The sequence below is a fragment of the Anastrepha obliqua genome, chromosome 6 (assembly GCF_027943255.1).
Source record: "Anastrepha obliqua isolate idAnaObli1 chromosome 6, idAnaObli1_1.0, whole genome shotgun sequence".
NCBI classification, from domain to species: Eukaryota; Metazoa; Arthropoda; class Insecta; order Diptera; family Tephritidae; genus Anastrepha; species Anastrepha obliqua.
In genome coordinates, this window is record NC_072897.1 from 57,327,120 (window position 1) to 57,351,244 (window position 24,125).

The window sequence follows — 24,125 nt, forward strand, 5'->3', positions numbered from 1 at the left end:
TACAGACAGTTTATAATGGATGAATTGTTTTGTACATAAATATTTAAAATTATAACATGCTGGTAAATCTCTTCATTATTAAATGTGACCTCGATTATCCGAAGAGAAAGCAAATTTCCTTATCTTATGAAAATAATTAATTTGGATACACGATTTTCATCATTTTTATTAATCTTTACAAAATTATCTTTTGAAATCGACATATGTAAATACACCTGATAAAATGTTGTTATGAAGGCAAATTACAAATCTCTGTTCAAAATCAAGACATATTATGTCCAAGCAATTTTATTAATGAAAAATCCCCAACTAAGTTTTTAAAAAATATTTCAAAGTGGTTTAAGTGCACTGTGAAATTGGCTCAGCCGCTGAATAGTAGTTTTTTTAGTAGTTTTTCAGATGATTGTACAAATATAATATTTGTATACGATACATATTTGGATAGAGTTGCAATTATGATCAACATTTTGTTTCTTTATAGTCACCAAGTAGGTTAGGTTAGCCTGGTTGGCAATAAACCACGCATAGATCTTTTGGTCCTTAGCGATACCAGATGGAGACCGACCTTTATGAATACTGAAAGTATACATCATGTAGGATGTCAGCGCTTTTGGCGAATCTAAGCAGAGCTGGGAGATCCGCTTTTGGGACGTCCTCCAGACCCTCAAAGAATGGGGCTCCCAGGCATTTTAAGTTTCCTTAACCTCCTCTCTGCATTTCCTGCATTTGTCCGTGTTAGCAATACCTATTTTGTACGCATGTGCTGCCAATAAATTATGACATGTTAGCATACCTATGATACTCGTAGTTCTGCCGTCCTTTCGCGAGAGCGTAAGTACGAATTGAGTCAGTTTTTTGCCGTTAGTTCTACACATAACTTTAGCTATTTTGCATGTGGTCAGATTAGTCCACCTAGCTTCCACTAGTTTTTTCATGTAGTCGTCCAATTCATTGTATATTGTATTTAGCGGTTTTGGTATGTCGTTCTCTTGTTCAAATGGTAGTCTAACAGCACTTTTTGCTATCTCATCTACTATTTCGCTCCCCACAATTCCTTTGTGACCAGGTACCCAATAGATGCAGCCTACTGCTAGCGGCTAGGCTTTCTATGGCCTCCCTTCCCCGTCCAACATTTTTGGACTTAATACAATATGATCTTAATGCTTTTATTGCTGCTTGACTGTTCACGTATATATTAATTGTTGAGCTCTTTCTTTCTCTTGGGTAGGCTAGCTCCGCGGCTTTCTCCACAGCAAAAACCTCGCTTGGAAAATACTGCTGTGGTCTGGCAGCTTGATAGGCTGCCTTATCCTTAGCTTTGAGAATTAGAATTAAAGTGCGGAGTCATGTAGTCTGTGCAATCTGAGCTCCACTTTCCTACTGAGCTGTATCCGAAGGTTCTACAGGTGAATACTCCCGCAGCCACCAATCTCTTCGCGGATCTCGCTGCCAGATTTTCCGCCATAAGATCAATGGGGTGAGTATCATTTCCAGCGCTGCCGTTGGAGTAGTTTTCAATGCTCCTGTTATGGACAGAGCAGCAAGTTGCTGAATCCTTTCCAGTCGCATTAAGTATGTCAGTTTTCTTGTCGCAGTCCACTACACTAAGGCCCCATACAGCAATATCGGTCTCACTACTGCCGTGTAGCACCAATGCATCAGAGAGGGTGATACACCCCAAGTAACGCCCAGCATTCTTGTACATGCGTGCAACGCATTACTGGCCTTTTTCATCCTTTCCTCAACATTGTGCTTCCACAGCAATTTACTGTCTAGTATTACTCCGAGGGACCTCGCGTGAACTTTAAGAAGTAGTTCGTTGTTGCCTAGCTTCCGATGGTTCCACACCGGGACCTTGTACCTGGTAAAAAATACCATGTCCGTTTTTTCCGCGTTTATCCCTAACCCTGCGCGTTATATCCATTGTTGTACCGTTTTAAGTGTGTTATTCATCACATTGCTGATGGTGCCCAGGTACTTTCGCGTAACTACTATAGCTATGTCATCGGCATATGCCGCTAGTTTTGGTGCCCCTCGTCAAGTTTCTTGAGCAGGTCATTTGCTACAAGTAACCATAGTAGCAGCCATCGTACCCCACCTTGCGGAGTACCGGAGCATGCATATTTGGTGACGCTCGAATCGTTCCAATCGGCTTTTATCTTTCTGCTAGCTAATAGCTGCCTTATCCATATCCGGGTTGCACATTAACTGACTCTATGCCTTTTAAAATAACATCTTTTGTCTGATATATTTAGAAATACTCCTAAAGCATACTCCTTATATTCTAACGCCTTTTCTATGTTTAGTACAAGTGAGTGAAGTGCAGTTTCAGTAGATCTGCCTTTAGTGTAAGCATGCTGCGCCTTGGATAATTCGTCCGGCGCAATTGTGTCTCTCATGTATGTGTCTAGAATCTCTCTAACGTTTTCAGGAGAAATGAGGTCAGACTAATAGGCCTGTATTCCTTCGAGTAGAGAGAGTTGCTTTTTCCCGCTTTTGGAATAAACACAACTCTCGCATCTCTCCACAATACAGGAACATAGTTGAACCTCAAGCATCCCTTGAATATCGTTCTTAACCATGGTGCCACAAGGTGGCTTACCTTTTGGAGATTCCATCCAGTGGAAGATTCCATCCAGTCCTGTCGATTTATATGGGTCGAAACTTTGTACAGCCCATTCTATCTTGTTGGTCGTAACTACGTTCGTCGGGATGTCGTGCACAATATCTCTACTAAGTTCGAGATCTGTAGTGTGTGCTGACTAGGTTTTCTAGAGAGTCCTCACAACTGTCAGCCCACTCTCCACATTCTTTTTGGCATAGACGGATTCTTAGATAGCAGTTTCCTAAGTCTAACCACCTCATTAATGTCTTCCATACTGCTACAGAAGTCTTTCCAAGATTCTCTCTTGCCTTTACGTATTTCTTTCTTATATACTGCTAGTAGATCCTTATACCCCTTCCAACAGAACTTATTGTCAGCGACCTTAGCTAACCTATGGAATTCATGTACCCTACGCCTTTGTGCTCCTAATTCCTTGTTCCACCAAGGAAGCTTCACCTTGCGTCTATGTTATTACGTTTTGGGGGGCAGGATCTTTTGAAGGTTTTAACGAGAGTAGCTACAAACAATTGAACCCCTTTCTCAAGTGCGACGTGTGACCTGTATTTCCGGGGTATCATTGGTGTTTTTGATAGTATATACCGATACAAGTCCCAGTTCGTATTCTTAGGGTTTCTAACGGATATATTTTTGTGTTTTGAGCGGAATATAACCTAAAAGCTTACGTATCTGTGATCAGAGAATGACGGCCTACTCAACACTTCTATCTTGTTGGTCGTAACTACGTTCGTCGCGATGTCGTGCACAATATCTCTACTAAGTTCGAGATCTGTAGTGTGTGCTGACTAGGTTTTCTAGAGAGTCCTCACAACTGTCAGCCCACTCTCCACATTCTTTTTGGCATAGACGGATTCTTAGATAGCAGTTTCCTAAGTCTAGCCACCTCATTAATGTCTTCCATACTGCTACAGAAGTCTTTCCAAGATTCTCTCTTGGCTTTACGTATTTCTTTCTTATTTACTGCTAGTAGATCCTTATACCCCTTCCAACAGAACTTATTGTCAGCGACCTTAGCTAACCTATGGAATTCATGTACCCTACGCCTTTGTGCTCCTAACTCCTTGTTCCACCAAGGAAGCTTCACCTTGCGTCTATGTTATTACGTTTTGGGGGGCAGGATCTTTTGAAGGTTTTAACGAGAGTAGCTACAAACAATTGAACCCCTTTCTCAAGTGCGACGTGTGACCTGTATTTCCGGGGTATCATTGGTGTTTTTGATAGTATATACCGATACAAGTCCCAGTTCGTATTCTTAGGGTTTCTAACGGATATATTTTTGTATTTTGAGCGGAATATAACCTGAAAGCTTACGTATCTGTGATCAGAGAATGACGGCCTACTCAACACTTCCCATTCCTGTACCATAACATGCTTGCTTGTGTAGAGTGTTAAATCAAGTACATTCTTCGAGGTTGGCCCAACGTATGTTGGTTCTTCACCTCTGTTAGCTATTTCTAGGCTACTCTAAAGAATATAGTTAAATAGTGACTCACCTCGGTCGTTTATGTCTGCACTACCCTAGACCGTGTGATGTGCTTCTTTTTGGCAGCTGTTCCTACCAGGTTTCCAAGATTTCTTCTCCTCCCCCGCAGCGAGCGTGTTGTGGTTATTATCTGCCGGGTTGCGCTTTTTGAGGCGAAGGTGCGCAACGCAGGTCCTTTGCCGGCTTATTGTTCTGTATAATGTAGTCTTGGCCTCCATCAGCAGTTGCTGGTTTTGCCACGCTCAACACTTCCCAGTCGTCTGCCGGCACGTCTGTGTTTTGCCTCTGTAGTAATCGCAGTGCATTTTCCGGTTTTACCACTCGCGGAATGAAAATCTTTGCCTTCGGTATTGAGGGAATGCAGCTGCGATCTACAATTTCAAGCGAAGCCCCCTCCCACATGCCTTGAAGCGTTTTTACTGCTTCCTTTAGCCATGTGAGCGTGGGGTCATCCTTACATTTTATAATTTTGACGCCGCTGAACTACTCTGCTCCGTCAAATGCTGGCATGGGTGCGTTCGGCTCTGCGTGTATTTTCGTAAATAGGACTTCCAGTAGCTTCATTTCTACTACCTTCCACCATTCCTGCGACATTCACCCCAGCTTGTCACTACGGTCAGTGAGTGCCACTATGAGATGTTTCTTGGCGATTGCACTAGCCGCTGCCGCTGCTTTCGACGTCGTAGGTCTTTCGTTGTTTCAAAAAAGCCTCTTGCTCAGCTGTATTTGTGCTCCCGACGCTTTCGTGGTCCGAGTCTTCGTGTACAACGGCACCTCCGCGATGAAGAGCGTTATGCGTGTGTTTGGCAGTAACATTGCACCACTGTAACCTGCTCCCGTTACAGTGGAAGTTTTGTCGCTTAAATTGTTATTTGTGTTTATCTTTTTTGTACGACCACCTGCTCAACGAGGCGAGCGCAGTGGTCTATTTATATAAAGGGGAATCCAAACGGTCGACCACGGCAGCACCCCATGCCGCGGTGAGGCCACAAATACTTCCTAAGGCGGCTCGGTATTAGGAAGGCGCCGTTTAAATACAACCCGTCTGGTGAACCCCCTCTCTAAAAACCATCCAATGGGCACGGTGTCGCGTAACACCATGGATAAAGGGGTGAGCAAGGATCAGGGGTTTGGGAATAATAAAGGGTTTTTCGTCGGTACGGTACGGTGATCTTCGCATGGTGATTGGATGGCCACCAAATACGCCGTAAAGCAGCTTGGATGACTAGCCAATCCCCATATGGGGTTTCCCTCTTGTTGTTGTAGCAGCATAAACATTCCAAATACTTACATACGGTGAATGCTACTAGAGAGACAGTCCTTGGCCGGATGTAAATCCGGGTCGTTTCGGTAACGTAGAACCGACTGTCGTGGAAACTTCTTCCCTCTTAGTTTGTGTTGGGTTGGTCTCCATGATATGAGAGTCAGACCACCACTTAAGCCTCATCCCCGCGGTAAGGAGATCAACATGATGAGGTAGTCACCAAGTAAGTTGGGCAACATTTTTCTAAGGCTTTTTACTTAATCGAAATCTTTTTCTCAATTCGATATCTGTTTTCCCAAAAAACAAGGGATGTGCATACCATTATAACGATGAAAGTCCCAACCTCCTAGGGCTCCTATAGAACCTCCAGGAAAAGCTTAAAAATTAGGTTTCTTACGACCGTATTTGCATATTGCACTGAAATATCTTTGAAGAGAAATGTATAAAGCAATTTTTAACCTAGCAAGCATTTAACGTAGCTTTTATAATTCATACTAACTATTTACGAAAATGTTGTACTATCGTAAAATTTATAAGTGATCCTGGCGAAAAATTTATTACTTTTATAAAAACTTTATTTTATAACATTTAGTTTTTGTAACATGAATATATGTATATATTAAAACAAAAAAAATACCAGTCTAACGGTTAGACTCGATAGAAGTGAAACCTTCCGTAAAAGAAACTGAGAGAGAATAAGACGAAAGCAGCATTAGGAGCGGGATAATTATAGGTTCATTAAAATATTGCTATAATGTTCATATTTTATTTTCTTCATTTTATCACTATTCATCCCCAATGTTTTCAATTTCAACAAATGTACGAGTGGTTTATGATAGATAAAATATGATACAAATGCTTTGGTTTCGATGTTGTCAAAAAAAATACCCAAACGGACCGAAGAAACAGACTTACAAAATTTCTTCCATTTTCGTCTACTTGTATTCATATAAAAATTTATGTCTCTTCCCACCAAAGCTAAATGTATTTGTATATTTCTTCTTGTATTTATTCAAGGCCGAAATCCCGGCGGTACTGCAATACCGGGCCAACCCGTGGCAGAGGTGGAGCAAGCTCCTAAAACACTCCGCCCATTTGATCACTTTGATCTTAGCCATAAGGCCGAGAAGCGATAACCATACACAACCAACAAACTACCTTGTCATTACATTTTCTAATAAACCTTTTGAGAATTACACGCTCACAAAAATTAATGTACGAAATATTTATACCGATTCACTTAAACACGGCGAGCTGTTTGATTTCATGTTCGTGCCTGTGTATGTGCATTTGTGCGTTCATATCGCCACAGTGCATGACTACCAGCCTTGGCTGAGCACAGTAAGAAAATGTATTCGAGCGTATATATGTATGTATGTACATTAGTGTGTTTGTACGATTGTGCTCTGCGCTCAGCTTTGTGTCGATTTTACTGTGCGCTGCGCAGGTTAGGGTATTCTTGCAGAATTTAAAGATGATTCACACACTGTCGACCGACTGGGTACAGTTGTCACAAGTGATGATATTTATAATTTTTATATGAAAAATCAAGGCGAATCTTTTGGAGGTGGTAGCAATAACACAGCTGATTTGTTATTTTTTTCTTCCGCCGTGTACATTTGGATGTCAACATAAAATTGAATTACGAAACGTTTTACTTAGCTTAGTGTATGAATTCACCTTGGAAAAAATTCAATTTTCTTCTATAATCAATTTTAATAAAAAAAACTGTTTTCAATAAATAATCAGAAATGTCCTGCAATGCAAATTAAAAAAAAAAAATTCCATTTTCGTCTACTTGTATTCATATAAAAATTTATGTCTCTTCCCACCAAAGCTATTGAATTTGAATTGAATTTGAAGAGGTCGAGCCAAGGAGCACCAGGAGATTTGGTGGCTCCTAAAACACTCAGGCTAAAAAGCCCATTGTATTTAAAGCTCTGGAAAGGGGGTAGATAGTCAAGGAGGGCGGGAGAAAAGTATCAGAGAAAGAGATAGGAAAGAATAGAGACAGAGATAGAGATAGTTAGTCCTGTGAGAATTTTCCAGATTCTTTGGCGAATCTGTAAATATCCTCCAGTTATAGAGAACGAATATCACTCATTCCCATGACATCTGAACCCAATACCCGTAGTCGCGCTCTAGCAAAGGCAGGACACTCACAGAGAAAGTGCTCAGTGCTATCCGCCTCCTCCAAGCAGGACAGGCATAGCGGGTCCTCGATGATTCCAATGGTGGTCATATGCTGACCCCATGGGTTGTGTCCCGTAATGATGCCGACCATCAACCGAATGTCTTTCCTTCTAAGTTTTAGTAGAAAGTTTGACAGTTTTCTGTTCGGACTTGTCAAAAAACACTTTGCAGTTCTGCAGCGTTCTAGACCGGACCATCGCTCTTTATGTAGATTGCCTACATAATCGTTGATCCAATTCTTGATTCCTGCGGGACTGATTCCGATTATTGGCTCTGGCCCCTGTGGGGGCACCGCTGATCCACGGTTGGCCAATTCGTCGGCGATTTCGTTTCCTTGAACACCGGAGTGTCCTGGAACCCATATAAGTACAAGCCTGTTTTGTCTTGCGACAGAATTAAGCTTCTTCTTACATTCTTGAACAATCTTTGAGGTTTGCTTCGCGTTCTCCAGGGCCTTCAATGCAGCCTGACTGTCACTGAAGACTCCAATCTGTTTCCCGCTCCATCTCCTCTCGATTATCCATTCGGCTACTTTTAGGATGGCAAAAACTTCTGTTTGAAAAACAGTTGCCATTCCCCCCATAGCATAGTGATACTTATAACTATCGTCTAAGTACCATCCGGCTCCAGACCCTATTTCAGTCTTGGACCCATCGGTAAAGAAAATATCCGTCAAACCTCCCTGCATGCATTCTGGATTGCTCCATTGCTCACGCAATGGAAATCTGACATCAAATTTCCTTCCGAATGAAACTGTGGGTATCAGGTCATCTTTAGGTACCAAAAACAGTGGATACTGCTCCGACAGCAACTTAAAGATTTCTCTGTGTCCCGTAGTTCCATCTTCGTGCCAGAAACCATATTTATGGAGTCTACACATTGCTTTTATTGCTTCCTGTTGTATCTTAAGATCCAGGGGGACCAAATTAAGCATAGCATTTAGGGCATCACCAGAAATTTTGCCAAAGGCTCTACGGCATTGCTGAAAAATCTTCAATGCACGATTCACCTTCAGTGAAAGGTGTGTCTCCCAGGTCAGCTTCTTATCCAAGATTACTCCTAGATATTTAACTTCGTTGGAGAGACCAAGTGTCACACCTTTCAGTGTTGGAAGACTGAGTCCATCCAATTTCCGTTTTCTCGTAAACAAGACTATGGTTGTTTTGTTCGGATTAACGGAAAGACCTTGTCTCATGCACCAATCATCGATTTTGTCAAGGATCCTCTGCACGTTCGTGCAAAGCCTCCTTAAGGATTTATCCGATGTTAGCGCACAGACGTCGTCCGCATATGCTTGGACGTGAAATCCGAGTTCCTGCATCTCCGCTAATAGGGAGTCTACGACGAAGCACCACAGCAGCGGAGAAAGAACACCCCCTTGGGGACATCCTTGCTTGGCCCTGACTGTGATTTTCTCGTCACCGCTCCCACCAGCGGTTAACAGCCTCTCAGAAAGCATGGAGTATATCCATTTTATAATGGCTTGATTAACTCCATGTCGTTCGGCAGAAGAACATATCGAGCCGAAAGTGGCATTATCAAAAGCCCCCTCAATGCCCACGAACACGCCCATTGTGTATTCGTCAGCTTCCAGCCCAGCTTCAATCTTGCTAACAAGATCGTGTAAGGCTGATTCACATGATTTTCCACTCTGGTAAGCGTGTTGATTTCTACTAAGTGGACTTCTCGGCAATACCCCCACTCGAATATGTTTCTCCACCACTCGTTCCAGACTTTTCAACATGAACGATGTCAAACTGATTGGTCTGAAACTTTTTGCTAGGGAATAGTCATCTTTTCCTGGTTTTGGAATAAATACTACTCTTACGCGTCGCCATTGGGATGGTATATAACCAAATGCAAGACAGGCTGTGAAGATCCTTTTCAGGGCCTCAATCAGCCTGTCTCCTCCTTTTTTAAGCATTACTGGATATATTCCGTCAGGTCCAGGTCCCTTGTCACTATCCGACTAGCAATATACCAGCTATACCTAGAGGTTCCACCGTTGCCACCGTCATTGTTCATGCCACTCTCAGCTTCAGAGAGAGTTCTACTACCCGGAAAATTGGTTTCGAGTAGAGCATTAAACGTTTCCGATTTGGAAATGGTGTATGAACCATCAGGTTTTCGAATGGAATCCAGCCTTACTGAGCGGTCTAAATGAAGGACCTTACAAAGTCTCGCTGTTTCCCTCATTTCTTTGACGTTACTGCAGAAATTTCTATAGGATTCAAGTTTGGCTTGCCGTACTTTTTTCTTATATTCTCTCTGTGTAAGTCGATGATTGGCCCAGTCCTCTTCTGTTTTGGTCTTCAAGGCCTTATTAAGAAGTTTCCTGGACCGTACACGAAGCTTCGACAGTTCAGGGTTCCACCAAGGAACCGCTTTCCCCTGTCTGCTTTGCCTGAGTGGACACAGTTCCTCAAAGCAATTGATTAAAGTACCTTCTAATTTCTTAGTAGCATCTTCAATCATTTCTGCTGATTTGAGTTTTTTCAGGTTTGGTAACCGCTCTGTTACAAGCTCACCATACCTGTCCCAGTCCACATTTCGAGGATTCCTACCGGAAGGTATTGATATTGTGTCAATTCCCAGTCGGAATTCGATAAGACGATGATCAGAAAGAGAGTCCTCTTCCAAAACTCGCCATCGGTTGATTTGATTTCCAACTGACCTATTGGTAAGTGTTAAATCAATCACCTCTTGTCTCCTTCTGGTCACAAAAGTTGGTTTGTTACCAGTGTTTTGGATGACCAAATCGGATGACAGGATAAAATCCAGTAACTTGAGACCTCTGGGGTTGCATTTGCTGCTTCCCCACACAATGTTCTGTGAATTTGCGTCACAGCCCACTATTAGCCCCAGATTATTGGATTCTGCGTACTTGACCACTTCTCTTAGCTCCCTCGAAGGAGGTGGCTGTAAAGAGTCGTAGGGTAGGTAGGCCGAAACTATGATAGCTTCGACACTGTTCCCACTTTTCAAGTACTTTATTTTTGCAGCAACGATATCACCAGAGCATAGCTCTTTTAACATCGTGTGTTCGATCAACCTCGGCATGATAATACATGCTCGCGGTCTCACATTCCCTTCACAATGAAGTATTTGTCCCCACGACATAGCACTTAGACCACAGATACGCTTGTGACATACCCATGGTTCTTGTATAAGTATTATGTGTGGGTTTGTTTGCAGTTTTGCATGCCTACGGCACAAGAGAGCCGTAGACGCTTTGCTATGCTGCAGATTAATCTGTGTAAATATTACTTCAGTCATGAGACTGAGTATATTTACGCTTTGTCCTCCACCTTATCCTGGACGCGGAACTGGATCCGCCCCAGATGTAGGTGAGGACGGCACCCGTACTTCGACTTAAGCACCTTGAGGGACACAAGATCGATACCCAGTACCAGGTGGGAACCCGCCTCCGAAGTGGTAGCGGATTTCTGCCTGGTGCACGAGTATACTCTCCAGAGAGTCGTGTCAAGATCCTTATTCTGAACACGGATGCGTTTGAGGAGTTCTGCTGAATTACAGGAAGGACCCGGAATCCAGACACTCGCTCGTACCAGCCTTTCTTTGCTACTCTCAACAAGAATAAACTTGCTGTTTTCGCAGGCTGGAATCTTCGCTATAGCTTTTTCTAGCCATTCTCGGGAAAAAGCATTGGAACAGTGCACCTTTACGATGCCGTCCACCACGCTTTTCCCCTCGAACGTCGGCGCGTCTTTCGACTCACCGATAGCTTTCCAAAGGTAGCTGTCAGGATAGTCTTGTTGCCCTTTGGACAGTAGACCATCTTGTTTGTCGGTATGTATCTCCACCGTTATTGCCTTTGCTGCCATTCTCGCGAATGATTCGCCAGACGTTGATTCGACATTTGAGGTCCCTTAGCCTCTGCCTTGTCAGGCAAAGGTTTGTCTGCCTTTGATTGGGTCGAGGATTCAGGCATTTCCGAATTCCGTCTCTCGACTTTCCTCTTCTTTGCCTTTCTCCTCTTCCCGGTCGTTGGCACAGACCCCGTTTCGTTTCCGGAAGAGCGCAGTGCTACAGAGGAATCCTCTGTTCTGCCACGCTTTCCCGTTTCCGTTACAGGTGTCGAAGTTGACGGAGCTTGAGTCCTTGCCTTAGCTAGTGCTTCGGCTTGCCTCGCCTTCTGTCTTCTTCGTTTGATCTGCCTTGCGGTTAGACCAACACCTGCGTTCGAATCTCCAATAACTTCGGTCTTTTTACCGGTACTTACCTGATTCGCACCAGGTTTAACCGTTGTCAATGACTTACTCGGTCACCAAAGCTAAATGTATTAATATATTTCTTCTTGTATTTATTCAAGGCCGAAATCCCAGCGGTACTGCAATACCGCGCCAACCCGTGGCAGAGGTGGAGAGCAAGCCCCTAAAACACTCCGCCCATTTCCAAAAATCAGTTTAACATTTGTTGTCCTCCGATGGAGGATCTATCAGATGTTAAGCTAATAAAAACAGATACCACACTACCTAGTCAATAGATTTTCTAATAAACCTTTTGGGAATTACACGCTCACAAAAATTAATGTACGAAATATTTATACCGATTCACTTAAACTGACTTTCAGTATCTAAACCAAAAAACTGTTTTCAATAAATAATCAGAAATGTCCTACAAATGCAAATTTCAAAAAAAAAAAAAATTCCATTTTCGTCTACTTGTATTCATATAAAAATGTATGCCTCTTCCCACCAAAGCTAAATGTATTAGTATATTTCTTCTTGTATTTATTCAAGGCCAAAATCCCGGCGGTACTGCAATACCGGGCCAACCCGTGGCAGAGGTGGAGAGTAAGTCCCTAAAACACTCCGCCCATTTCCAAAAATCCGTTTAACATTTGTTGTCCTCCGATGGAGGATCTATCAGATGTTAAGCTGATAAGAACAGATACCACACTACCTAGTCAATAGATTTTCTAATAAACCTTTTGAGAATTACACGCTCACAAAAATTATTTATATCAACATATAATATTTATATCAACATATAATATAACGCTTCGTAACTAAATAACTTTCAGGCCAGCGACGACAGCATGGCGCGGTAGCCGAGCGACTAGCAATGTGAGCTTCCGATCCAAAATCCTTGGTTCGAATCACAAGAAAAAATAAAAGTTATTTTTATTTAGTTCGTCGCTACGTTTATATCAACATATAATATAACGCTTCGTAGCCAAGAGGGTCGCTTTTTCGTTTCACTTTTCCTCAAATCACTCCCAACGATTCTAAAGAAGTTTTCACTTCAAAAGCGCCGCAGGCGAAAATTTGTAAAAATATATATTTAAAACTAAAAAAGCGCCTTTGTATAAAAACATTTTTTCGTAACATATATATATATGTAACAATGTTTATTGAATGTATGCAACAATGTTTATTGAATTATAATATAGATTAAAATGAATTGAATGTATAAATTGAATATACTTTAAATACAATGAAACTCGACTTCTTCGCTCGGCTGCTACTTCACGACTTGTCTCAACTTCGGCGACTTAACGACTTCAACGTTTTTGATTCTGACAACTTTGCTAACTTGGCTACTTCGTTAAGATAATTGAACGACTGCTGATGCCAACGACGAATAATGATGCCACCTCCTTACACTCGGTCATCCTGCTCATCATCTGAACCAGATGATAAAACTTGTGCGTCTTCTATGTATTTCCACAGCTTCATGTTGTCTGCACTTGTAGATGTTTGTCCTGGTCCCTCGAAATCTGCTGCCTTTCCAACCTTGTACCTGCCATTCTGTTTAACTGCTACAATTTTATACGGACCTGTAAATTTACTGCCCAACTTCTTGCCCGCCACAAACTGTGTCTGTCTAATCCCTACCAAATCAAACTTTTGGTACCCAGTATGAGGTTTGCGGCCGCCGTAGCCGAATGGGTTGGTGCGTGATTACCATTCGGAATTCACCGAGAGTACGTCGGTTCGAATCTGGGTGAAAGCAAAATTAATAAAAACATTTTTCTAATAGCGGTCGCCCCTCGGCAGGCGATGGCAAACCTCCGAGTGTATTTCTGCCATGAAAAAGCTTCTCATAAAAATATCTGCCGTTCGGAGTCTGGTTGAAACTGTAGGTCCCTCCATTTGTGGAACAACATCAAGACGCACACCACAAATAGGAGGAGGAGCTCGGCCAAACACATAACAGAAGTGTACGCGCCAATTATATATATATATATATATGAGGTTTGCGTCTTTTGTCAAAGTTCTTCCTATATACTGCTTGTGCCTTCTGAATAGCTTCTTTCGCTTCCATCCTAACCTGGTTCCGCTCATCTGCAAATACAGTTAAAATTTCTTCTTCAATCGCTCTTACCACGCCCGGCCGTGTCTCGCTTCGAATTTTTACTCCAAAGAGTACTTCGAACGGTGTGTACTTAGTTGCCGAATGAACATGTGCGTTAATTGCTTTCTGCACCTGTCCTATGCACTTGTACCATTTGCTTGGTTCCGTTGCTGACAGCTTTGATAAAACTGAGAGGATAACTCGATTTACTCTTTCGATTTGTCAATTGCTCTAGGAACGCCAGTGGTTGTCTCAACATGCTCAACATTACGTGCAGCGCAAAATTCTTTAAATAATTTTGAAGTGAGTGCTGGGCCCTTATCGCTTATAATCCTTTGTGGGCTGCCAAAAATATCCACCCACGTGGTCAAATGTTTCACTGCGTCTTCTGCGTCTGTCGACTTTGTTGCAAATAACCAAGTGAACTTGGAAAAACCATCAACCAAGGCGAAAATATATTTGTAACATTTCGCTGTTGTATCTAATGGGCCTAGATTAGGGACGGGCAGCAGAGTGGCACGCTCGCAGCAGAGCGTGCTAGCAAAGTGCTAGATGGGGGGGCGACAAACTTACATCAGAAGGGTAAGCAATAGGCGTGTACGTATATTAATCATTTCTGAGCAACGCATATGTGTTTGTAAAAAAGAGAGTGAAGCTTTGCCAATAGCAAAGTTACCAGATAAGGGTACTTCATTCCATGTTAGGGGATTTCGAAGTGTTGATCGTTCATATTAAATAATAAAATGCTTTTGGTTTTTTTTATTGAAAACGCTTCTTTGAATATTAACATCATCTTTGCAAATTTCTATTTTATTTACTTTTATAATTTTTGTAATCAAGAAGCAAAGGCGATTTTATAATCAAGAAGTTTGAACATTCGGATGTCAAAGTTTCATAGTTGCTAAATTATGTGGAGAAAAATTTGTACTGACAATCGGTGTATATTTTTCTGAATGAAAAAATTGTCTTCGTTTACATATAAGTATGTAATGTATGTATATCGTATGTTTTTATGTTAGTGCATTTTTTTAAAGAATGCTGGTCACAACAGGGAACGGTAATCTCAACCAGCCATGTTTTATTTAAATAATGCATGTTATACATTTTATTTTGTTAAAAAGGACAATTCATACATGTTTCCATTAAAAAAATAGAGGATTTTTTCAAAAAACATTGAGGAAATTATCATAGCAGAGTGGGTATTCTTGGTGAGTACTTAGTTGCTCTCAAATTCAAATCACACGCATATGGCAATGCGCACAGTATGACAAAATACACAAAAATTATTAGAGAAATTTGTTTGCATCCGCTCATGGATTTCGCACCATCGGTGGCAACGCAAACCACTTTTCGCCATGATACACCCATGCGTTCAGTACATTCATTAACACATTGAAATAAATCTTCACCTTTAGTCGTCCCTTTCATTGGAATAATGTCCAAAGGTTCTTCACATATATTTAGGTGGGCATCAACTCCTCGGATAAAAATCGCTAATTGGACTATGTCGGATATATCTGTACTTTTGTCAAATACATAATATACAAGACTTCACCAATTCGCCATCCGAAAATGCACGATTCTCAAAAGAAAGGTTTAACGCGATTTCATAAGTTGCACGCTTTGCATCTACAACGTAATCTTCGCTTTCCTAAGAAATTAAACAACAATTTTAATAATTTGAATTTTTCCGACCTTCTGTAATTTGGCACATCGAATCGGGCTCTTCGTTTAGACTTAAGGATTTGTATATACTTTTCCTTTCTTCTCCTACATATTCATCATATTCACTCCTGTGCAGCTCATAATGTCTCTTTATGTTAAAAACCTTACACACCACACGTTTTTCACATACAAGGCATTGTGATTCTCCGTCTACATATTTGCATAAAAAAGTTACACCCCACTTCGGATTCAAATTAAACAATGTTCTTTTATTTGAGGTCATGCTGAAACAAATGTTTTATATTTAATATTTTATTTAACTTTGCTTATCTAAATTAAAAGTTAAAACAGAATAATATATTACACATTAGAAATAAATTTATGTTTTTGTCGGCAGTTGAACACTGTGCACTTTGTTTTGACGTTCGCCGTTTCAAATTTTTAAATAGAATTTTCAGCACTTTCACTGCATCCACACCATACAAATACACTTAATATTAGTGGTTTTTTATGCGACAATAGTATGTAACTTACGGTCTCAAAAATTATCGTCGAAAAATGAAGAAACCACAAAAAAACTGATTTTATTTATGAAATGTCAAAACTTATGAGTAAGAGTTGCCGCAGTTGTTAAATGTGGGAATCAATTTTGGAAATTGTTGATTTTATTATTCATGATTTATATACATATGTAAGTATATACTATTGGTTGTTTATTTTTATTTGCATTTGTGCATTTCAGAGTGTATTAGATTTAGATAGTCGAAATTAGTTTTCAATCACGTCCACTTTTTATGAAAAATAAAAGAAAAAATGGTATCATATAGTAGCTAAAAATTCTGAAACATTTGACAAACTTCGGTAGCTGAAGAGAGTTTGCAATTTTATAAAGTAATTTGTTAAAAAATTTGATTTTCTGGATTTCTTAGCTCAATTTAAAAAACATCAATTTAAAAAAATATATCCGATCTCAAAAAACATTTAAGTAATCATAAGATAAGTGTGAATAATTTACAGATTCGTCAGTATATGCAGTGATCAATATTATTGAAGATTTAACTGTCATTGCTTTCCAATATGTAAGATTTTAATTTAATCTCAAATTGAATATTTTCAGAGGTCTTAATCTTCTTTACATCTAGCAATTAAAAAACAGTATTACGCGAACTTTTGAAATGTTTAATTGCTTGTTTATTGTTCTTCATTATCTTAATTCATTATTATAATAGAAAGTTTAATATGTATTAAATTTAGTTATTGAAGAAAAATCTACCAAAAAAACCTATTTTTTTTAGAAATTTGTTGATATGAAGTTAAAAGTTGGCATCCCTGGTAAGAATTCATGAATAATTGCTCTCTCATTCAGGATACAAACACAGACACAACTCGCTCAATTTTTCCGTTTCTTCCCTGTGCTTTGTTATCCCCCTTCACCTAGCACTTTTAAGCACGCAGAAGCACACGCTGCCGCACAGTGCAAATGTGCTGAGTTTGCCCATCACTAGCCTAGATGATCAATATGAATTGTACATAATGGTGCATCGTCTTTATTTATGATATGCAAAAAATCATCTTGCTTGCCCATTTTACGATTATGTAATATACACTCGATCTCAATCTCGGTGAAAGCAAAATTAATAAAAACATTTTTCTAATAGCGGTCGCCCCTCGGCAGGCAATGGCAAACCTCCGAGTGTATTTCTGCCATGAAAAAGCTCCTCATAAAAATATCTGCCATTCGGAGTCGGCTTGAAACTGTAGGTCCCTCCATTTGTGGAACAACATCAAGACGCACACCACAAATAGGAGGAGGAGCTCGGTCAAACACCTAACAGAAGTGTACGCGCCAATTATTTATTTATTTAATATACACTCGATACAATTAGCAATCTGTTGTCTGACCTAATGTTCTAAATGTGGGATAAAGTAGTCTTGCTCAATTGCGTGCATAGTTTTCTGCACACCCATATGCCCGACACCATGCGCTTTATCAATAATTTCTTTCTCCATTCTCTTTGGCTCCGCTAAAACGTCACGCCCACTTAATTGTTTGTAAGTCAATTCATCTTTAATAACAAAATTTCCATACGCTTTCTCTTTTAGAATTTCTGCTACAGCTTTCAAATGTTCATCGCTTTGTTGGGCTTTTACTATTCGTGCTCGAATTTCAGATGTAACAACAAAAACTGGATAGCGACTTAGCGAGTCCACGTGTTTCATCCTGTTCCCAGTTCGGTGTTCGGTTTTAAAATTGAAATCTTGCAAATACATTAACCATTGAGCAACTTCGCGTGGAACGTCTTTTTTCGTTGTCGTCTGCTTGAACACTGAGCAATCCTGACTAAAACGAACTCAATACCTAGCAAGTAATGTCGCAGTCTTTTTGTTGCCAAATAAGCAGCTTTTACTTCTAAAACATAGCTATGCAACTTTTCTTCGTGTGGCGTAGTCTTTCTACTCCAATAATACACTGGATGCCACTTATCGTCCTGTAGCTGTAAGAGTACACCGCCAAAACCAGATTTAGAGGCATCAACGTGAAGCTGAGTCTTCGCCGTTTGCTTAAAAATCTTTAGGACTGGCTCTTCTACCAATATTGCTTTCAACATAGCCACTGCTGCCAGTTCTTCGCGTGCAATCTTGAATTCTGTATCTTTTTTAAGAAGCTGAGTCAACGGCTTCGCTATCAACGCATAATCTTGGACGAATTTCCTAAAATAACCTGTCAAACCAAGAAAAGCTTGTACACTTCTTAAGTTGTTTGGTGTAGGAAAATTTTTTACTGTCTTCAATTTTTCATGGCCAGGCCAGACTTTGCCATCCTGTATGGTATTACCAAGAAAATTTATGCGATTTTGTAAAAATTGCCACTTGGACCACTTGATTTCTAAACCGTACAATTGTGCACGCTGCAAAACCCTTTGCACATTTGCTAGACACGCTTCTGCTGTTTGCCCAAACACAACTATATCGTCTACATACAACTTCATTATACCCTCGTTGCGCAAACCCTGAAAGATTATGTTCAGAAAGCGCACAAAAACAGCTGGCGAATTGCAAAATCCAAAAGGTGCTTTATTAAACTCAAATACGCCCTGCTTTGTTACGAACGCTGTGTATTTTTTACTATTTTCTTCTACCGGCACGTGAAAAAAGCCATTCTTGAGGTCCATGCATTTTTTCTAAAACATCTTCTACAATTGGTACTGGAAACCGATCTTTTAAAACGAGGCAATTCAATTTTCGATAATCAATGCACATTCTGAATGTGCCATCTTTTTTTCGCCAATACTACTTTGCTTACTACATCGGAAATAGACTCCCGAATAACACCCTCTTGTAACCAATCTTCAATTTGCTGCTTTACCACCGCGTTTTCGATTGCCGACAATCGACTGGGTTTTTCTTTAAAACATATTTTGTCATTACTGGGAATAATTTTCAAATGTACAGGGCATTTTTCAGTTGCATTGTTTGGCGTATAGTTCATTACCATTTGATTTACTATATTCTTGTATTTATGCGGCACATCAATTTTGTCCACGCCTTGAACATTAAAAACTGTTGCTATACTGGTGTCTACGCTTTTCTCTGTAAATGTATACCCGGTCGCATTCACCGTCGAAGTGAATTTTTCTATTTGGTCGAATCCAATTAGTGCATCGAACATTATATTATTGTCGTCTACCACTAGGATTGTATGCTCGGTTTTCAAGCCATCTACTTCAATAGTACTAGAAAACATGCCTCGAACGTCGGTATTTTTGTTACCTAAGCCATATAACTTTATGCTGTTTGCTTTTAGAGGGTATTGCTGAAATAATCTTTTGTAAGTGCTATACCGCATGAGCGTGACATCTGCACCAGTATCCACAAGACAATTCACACTGTTCTCACCTATTCTCATTTGCTTCAACCTCTTTGAAACTAAGTTGACGTTTTGTTTTGTGCAGTTTTTCGCAATGTGACCATTTCCATTGCATTTGAAACATTTCGTTTCCTCTCTACACTCTGATCTCACATGTCTAGTCGATCCACAGTTATAGCAGTGCTGCTTACGTTCATTCATTCTATTTGTTTCCCATGCTTGCGTGTTGTGCCTATGCGCAGTTGCTGCCGCTGCGCTGCTACCAAACTTCCTTTCGCTGCGTACGGTGCGTTCTTTGCTGCTGTTCATCGTTTCAATAATTTCATATTGTTCCAGTAACTCTTTGTACGTTTTTGAATTTAACAGAAGAATTTTCAACTCGTTCCGCATTTTTAACCCTTCGACGATGTACCGGATAACTGACGCTTCTTCTACGCTTCCCATTGCTGCTACTTTTCGCATGTTTAGAATATACTCATGAATGTTCTCCGAATCTTTTATTCTTCTATCCCTAAGTTGTTGGTGGACTTCAGCACTACTAAGCTGTTTGTCAAATTCAGATGTAAGCGCTTCGCGTAAATCATTATAATTTGGTACTGTAACCGTCTCAAGGAACAGTTTTGCTGTACCTTTCATTTTGTTTCTTGCGTTTACATATTTCTGTTTTTCGTTTAGCTCGTATGCTGCTGCATTGTCCTCGAAATTCTTTAACCACAACTTTACAGGTGTACTTATTCCATCGTAATCGGGGACAATTTTAGCGAAGCTCTCAACTGAAACTGAACTTCTTGAATCGCTGCAAAGCTTTTCTGTCAACATACGTAAAAGTTCAACATTTAATCCTTCTCCTTCTATACCGCCTGAGTTTTGGTTATTTAATGCCATTTCGATATTAATGTGTTCACTCTTAGCTTGAGTTATTTCTTTGTTTTCAATTCCTTCTCGTTCAATTTCTACTGCATTTACTTCTTTTCCAGATCTTAGAAACATAATTCACTATAACACATTATAGCATCTTTTTTAGAGCGTTCAAAGGTTGAGCCCCCATGTAACAATGTTTATTGAATGTATGTAACAATGTTTATTGAATTATAATATAGATTAAAATGAATTGAATGTATAAATTGAATATACTTTAAATACAATGAGACTCGACTTCTTCGCTCGGCTGCTACTTCACGACTTTTCTCAACTTCGGCGACTTAACGACTTCAACGTTTTTGATTCTGACAACTTTGCTAACTTGGCCACTTCGTTAAGATAATTGAACGACTGCTGATGCCAACGACGAATAATGATGCCACCTCCTTACATATATGTACACTTATAAACCAGAAAGTGCCAAATTTTCACTTTTTATGAAAACATTATTTTATCGCAATTTTTGAATCCAAGTTTTCACTATTTTTGAAAATATTGACTTATCGATTCATCGCGCAATTTTTTATTCAAAATTTTCACTTTTTTTGAAAATATTATTGAAGTGAAAACTTCTTTAGAATCGTTGGGAGTGATTTGAGAAAAAGTGAAACGAAAAAAGCGACACTCTTGGCTACGAATATTACATATAAACGTAGCGACGAACTAAATAACTTTTAGGCCAGCGCCGACAGCATGGCGCGATAGCCGAGCGGCTAGCAATGTGAGCTTCCGATCCAAAATTCTTGGTTCGAATCACAAGAAAAAAAATTTTTTTATACAGTTATTTTATTTTATTTTATGATATGTTTATGAGGAGCTTTTTTTCATGGCAGAAATACACTCGGTGTTTTGCCATTGCCTGCTGAGGGGTGAGCGCTATTAGAAAAATAGTTTTCCTTAATTTTGGTGTTTTCACCGAGATTCGAACTGACGTTCTCTCTGTGAATTCTGAATAGTAGTCACGCACCAACCCATTCGGCTACGGCGTTTGTTTAATTTTACTGATGCAAAAATGAGGAAAAATATATGAATAAAGTTTGCTTACTGTTTACACATTTTCCAAAGGTGACGGAGAACCAAAAAAAAAGTCGATTTTCAAACAAATACGAGTGCATATGTGTAATTGTGTTAGAGTTTCGGTCACGCCCCAGCAAAACCTGCGTGCATATGTGTTTGTAACATTCAAAAAAATGTAATTGTGTTAGAGTTTCGGTCACGCAGGTTTTGCTGGGGACGCTCATAATAGCAACCGCGTGTGTATTTTTATATTCGTAAATATTTTCATTTTTAAATATTTACCGCAATTATGCCGAAAAATAATACAGAAAAGTGTCGTGAGTATCGACAGAAAAAAAATCAATAAATAGCATCACGGAATTCATTCACGAAAATTTAATAAAGTATACACCAGAAGTATCGCGGATACTTAGAAAAGATTACAATAAAGTTCCAATGATTTTAAGTGGCGATTTTAACGTAAATTTTGCATTGGACACAGCGGTTCCTTTAATTGACGTTCTCAATACAACATTCAATTTAAAAATGTGTAACAATCGCACTGAATCGACAACGCGATCAAAAACAACTATTGACGCGGTATTTCAAAGATATGTTGACAACATCGAAACCAAAGCATTTGTATCATATTTTATCTATCATAAGCCACTCGTATCATTTGTTGAAATTGAAAACATTGAGGATGAATAATAATAAAATGAACAAAATAAAATATGAACTTTATAGCAATATTATAATGAACCTATAATTATCCCGCTCCTAATGCTGCTTTCATCTTATTCTCTCTCAGTTTGTTTTACGGAAGGTTTCACTTCTATCGCGTCTAACCGTTAGACTGGTATTTTTTTTTTATCGCAATTTTTTAGTCCAAGTTTTCACTATTTTTTTAAATAATGGTTCATCGAAGGCCAAAGATTAATTTAACTCTTTTAAAAACTGCAAAAGTTCTATCGAACCTCGTTGTTAGGTTTGTTCGTTTTCGCTTTATTCTTTTCTCACTATAGTTCCTTTGACAGTTCGTCCCACACATTTATTTTGCACAAACGTTTAGAAGAACATTTGTAATAATATAATTTTAATAAAATTCGCTGTATAATTGAGTAAAAACAGCTTTACTTCAAATCTTGAATTAATAAAGAATGTTTTAAGTGAATATTGTTACCTTTTTGTGTTTGTATTAAGTAAAATAAGCGTCTGCAATAGGGAATTTCTTCAAGCTAATGCAAAAATTAAGCATTTTTAACGATAAATATTGCTATTAATTCTTAACGGTAATTTATAAAAAGTACTACAAATCAGAAGGCTGATATAGTGACAGTGTTATAAATTTTAAATTCAATGCACCTAATTAGACCAAATTTATCGTGGTAGCAATGGAATAACATAATAATTTAAGAACATAATTAAAAGTAACGTTTGAGTTTTTATGCAGTTTTTTGGAAAAATAATTATCAAAAAATAAAATTATAATAAAAGGTAAATGTACGGAGATGCCGGTCTCAGGATTTGAACCTGGTGCCAAGTATCTACAGATATTGTAATAGAGTAATTCAGTGAAGCAATTAACATCACAGCCACAAGCCCATTACAAAAATTGTAATAAACGTATATATTAACACTTTAACCACCGGGCACGCCAATTGGCGTCCTAACCAAAACTAACGTTATCGACCGGGGACGTTTCCACGGCAGTCGGTTCTACGTTACAGAACCGACCTGGATTTATACCCTCCAGCAGCATTCCCCGTATATAAGTATGGGGAATGTTTATGCTGCTAATCGTAATTTCGTATTTTGGGAAAATTAAAGCTAAGTTCATGATAAGCCGTCGCATGAATTGCAATAAAATACGTTTACTTGTAGTGCAGCTAGCTCAAAATTTGAATTAAATTTTCGTTATAAGAAAAACTAGAATTATAATTATACTATGTATTTGGCTGTCTGCTTCATCCTTTGAATTTACCTAAATCCTGATAACAATGGAAAACGATTACAAAAATATATATTCCTGACGATTATGACCATAGTGACTCTGGCTATAGAGCAAGTGAAAGTGGCTCTGATAATAATTTTTCTACAACGCGTCGTCCACGGGTTCTACATGTAGTTTATAGCGATTCTGAAGAGGAACACGATGTTAACTCCGACTGGAATGATGATGACCCACCCCAAAATAATCTGCCATTTGAAAGTAACCCATGACTACCATTTAATCTAAATAAAAAGTCCTTAAATGTTTATTTCAATATCTAAATTACTTCAAAATACACAAGAATTTAAAGAAAAGATCAATGTTTTTCCCCCATTTTATAAAAATGCCCCCGGTAACAGGTCACAGGTTCATAGCAAAACTCCCCGGTCAATGAAGTGTTAAAGTCACATATCGAACTCACACATCAACTGACCTTTAAACCATATGCTTATTTCCACCACACCATGCCATATTTTTCAATTTCCTGCATATTCCACATGATGCCGAATTATTGTCATACTTCGCAAAAATGAGTCGCGCAACATGTTTGAGAGGAAAACCCCATATTCGAAATAATATTTGTTCGAGGTTGTGACTCTATGCATTAAGTAAGTAATGGCCACAATCTCGAATTGGCAAAATATAATAATAAGGAATAGAATATATATATATACAGGGTGGGCCATATAGCGTTTGCTTTTTGAACCACCTATTTCTTTGAGAATGGTAGCACAAATGACATGTCAAATGTGTTCATAATTTACTTAAAGGTTTGACATTTATGAAATGGGACGCTAT

General features: G+C 39.3%; 1 protein-coding gene, 2 non-coding genes and 1 pseudogene across 3 annotated transcripts; all 4 read right to left on the reverse strand.

The window, feature by feature from the left end:
- Positions 1–6,378: 6,378 nt before the first annotated feature.
- On the reverse strand, positions 6,379–6,504 carry LOC129251022 (U2 spliceosomal RNA; annotated as a pseudogene).
- Positions 6,505–11,887: 5,383 nt separating this feature from the next.
- Positions 11,888–12,083, reverse strand: LOC129250929 (U2 spliceosomal RNA). Its single transcript, XR_008582861.1, has one exon. It is a non-coding gene; the product is annotated as a U2 spliceosomal RNA (small nuclear RNA).
- A 234-nt stretch (positions 12,084–12,317) lies between these two features.
- On the reverse strand, positions 12,318–12,513 carry LOC129250915 (U2 spliceosomal RNA). The gene has a single exon (XR_008582849.1). It is a non-coding gene; the product is annotated as a U2 spliceosomal RNA (small nuclear RNA).
- Positions 12,514–17,451: 4,938 nt separating this feature from the next.
- Positions 17,452–20,407, reverse strand: LOC129250563 (uncharacterized). Its single transcript, XM_054890182.1, has 3 exons — positions 18,854–20,407; positions 17,902–18,560; positions 17,452–17,770 (listed from the first exon to the last, which is right to left on the reverse strand). The coding sequence occupies exons 1-3, from the start codon at positions 20,405–20,407 to the stop codon at positions 17,452–17,454; spliced, it is 2,532 nt and encodes an 843-aa protein (XP_054746157.1).
- Positions 20,408–24,125: the final 3,718 nt, after the last annotated feature.

Coding starts and splice junctions, on each gene's coding strand:
- LOC129250563 (XM_054890182.1), bottom strand. CDS start 20,407: ATGTTTCTAAGATCTGGAAAAGAAGTAAATGCAGTAGAAATTGAACGA. Junction 18,561..18,853: donor GGGAGTCTATTTCCGATGTA/GTAAGCAAAGTA, acceptor ATAATCTTTCAG/GGTTTGCGCAACGAGGGTAT. Junction 17,771..17,901: donor CATTACTTGCTAGGTATTGA/GTTCGTTTTAGT, acceptor AACTGGGAACAG/GATGAAACACGTGGACTCGC.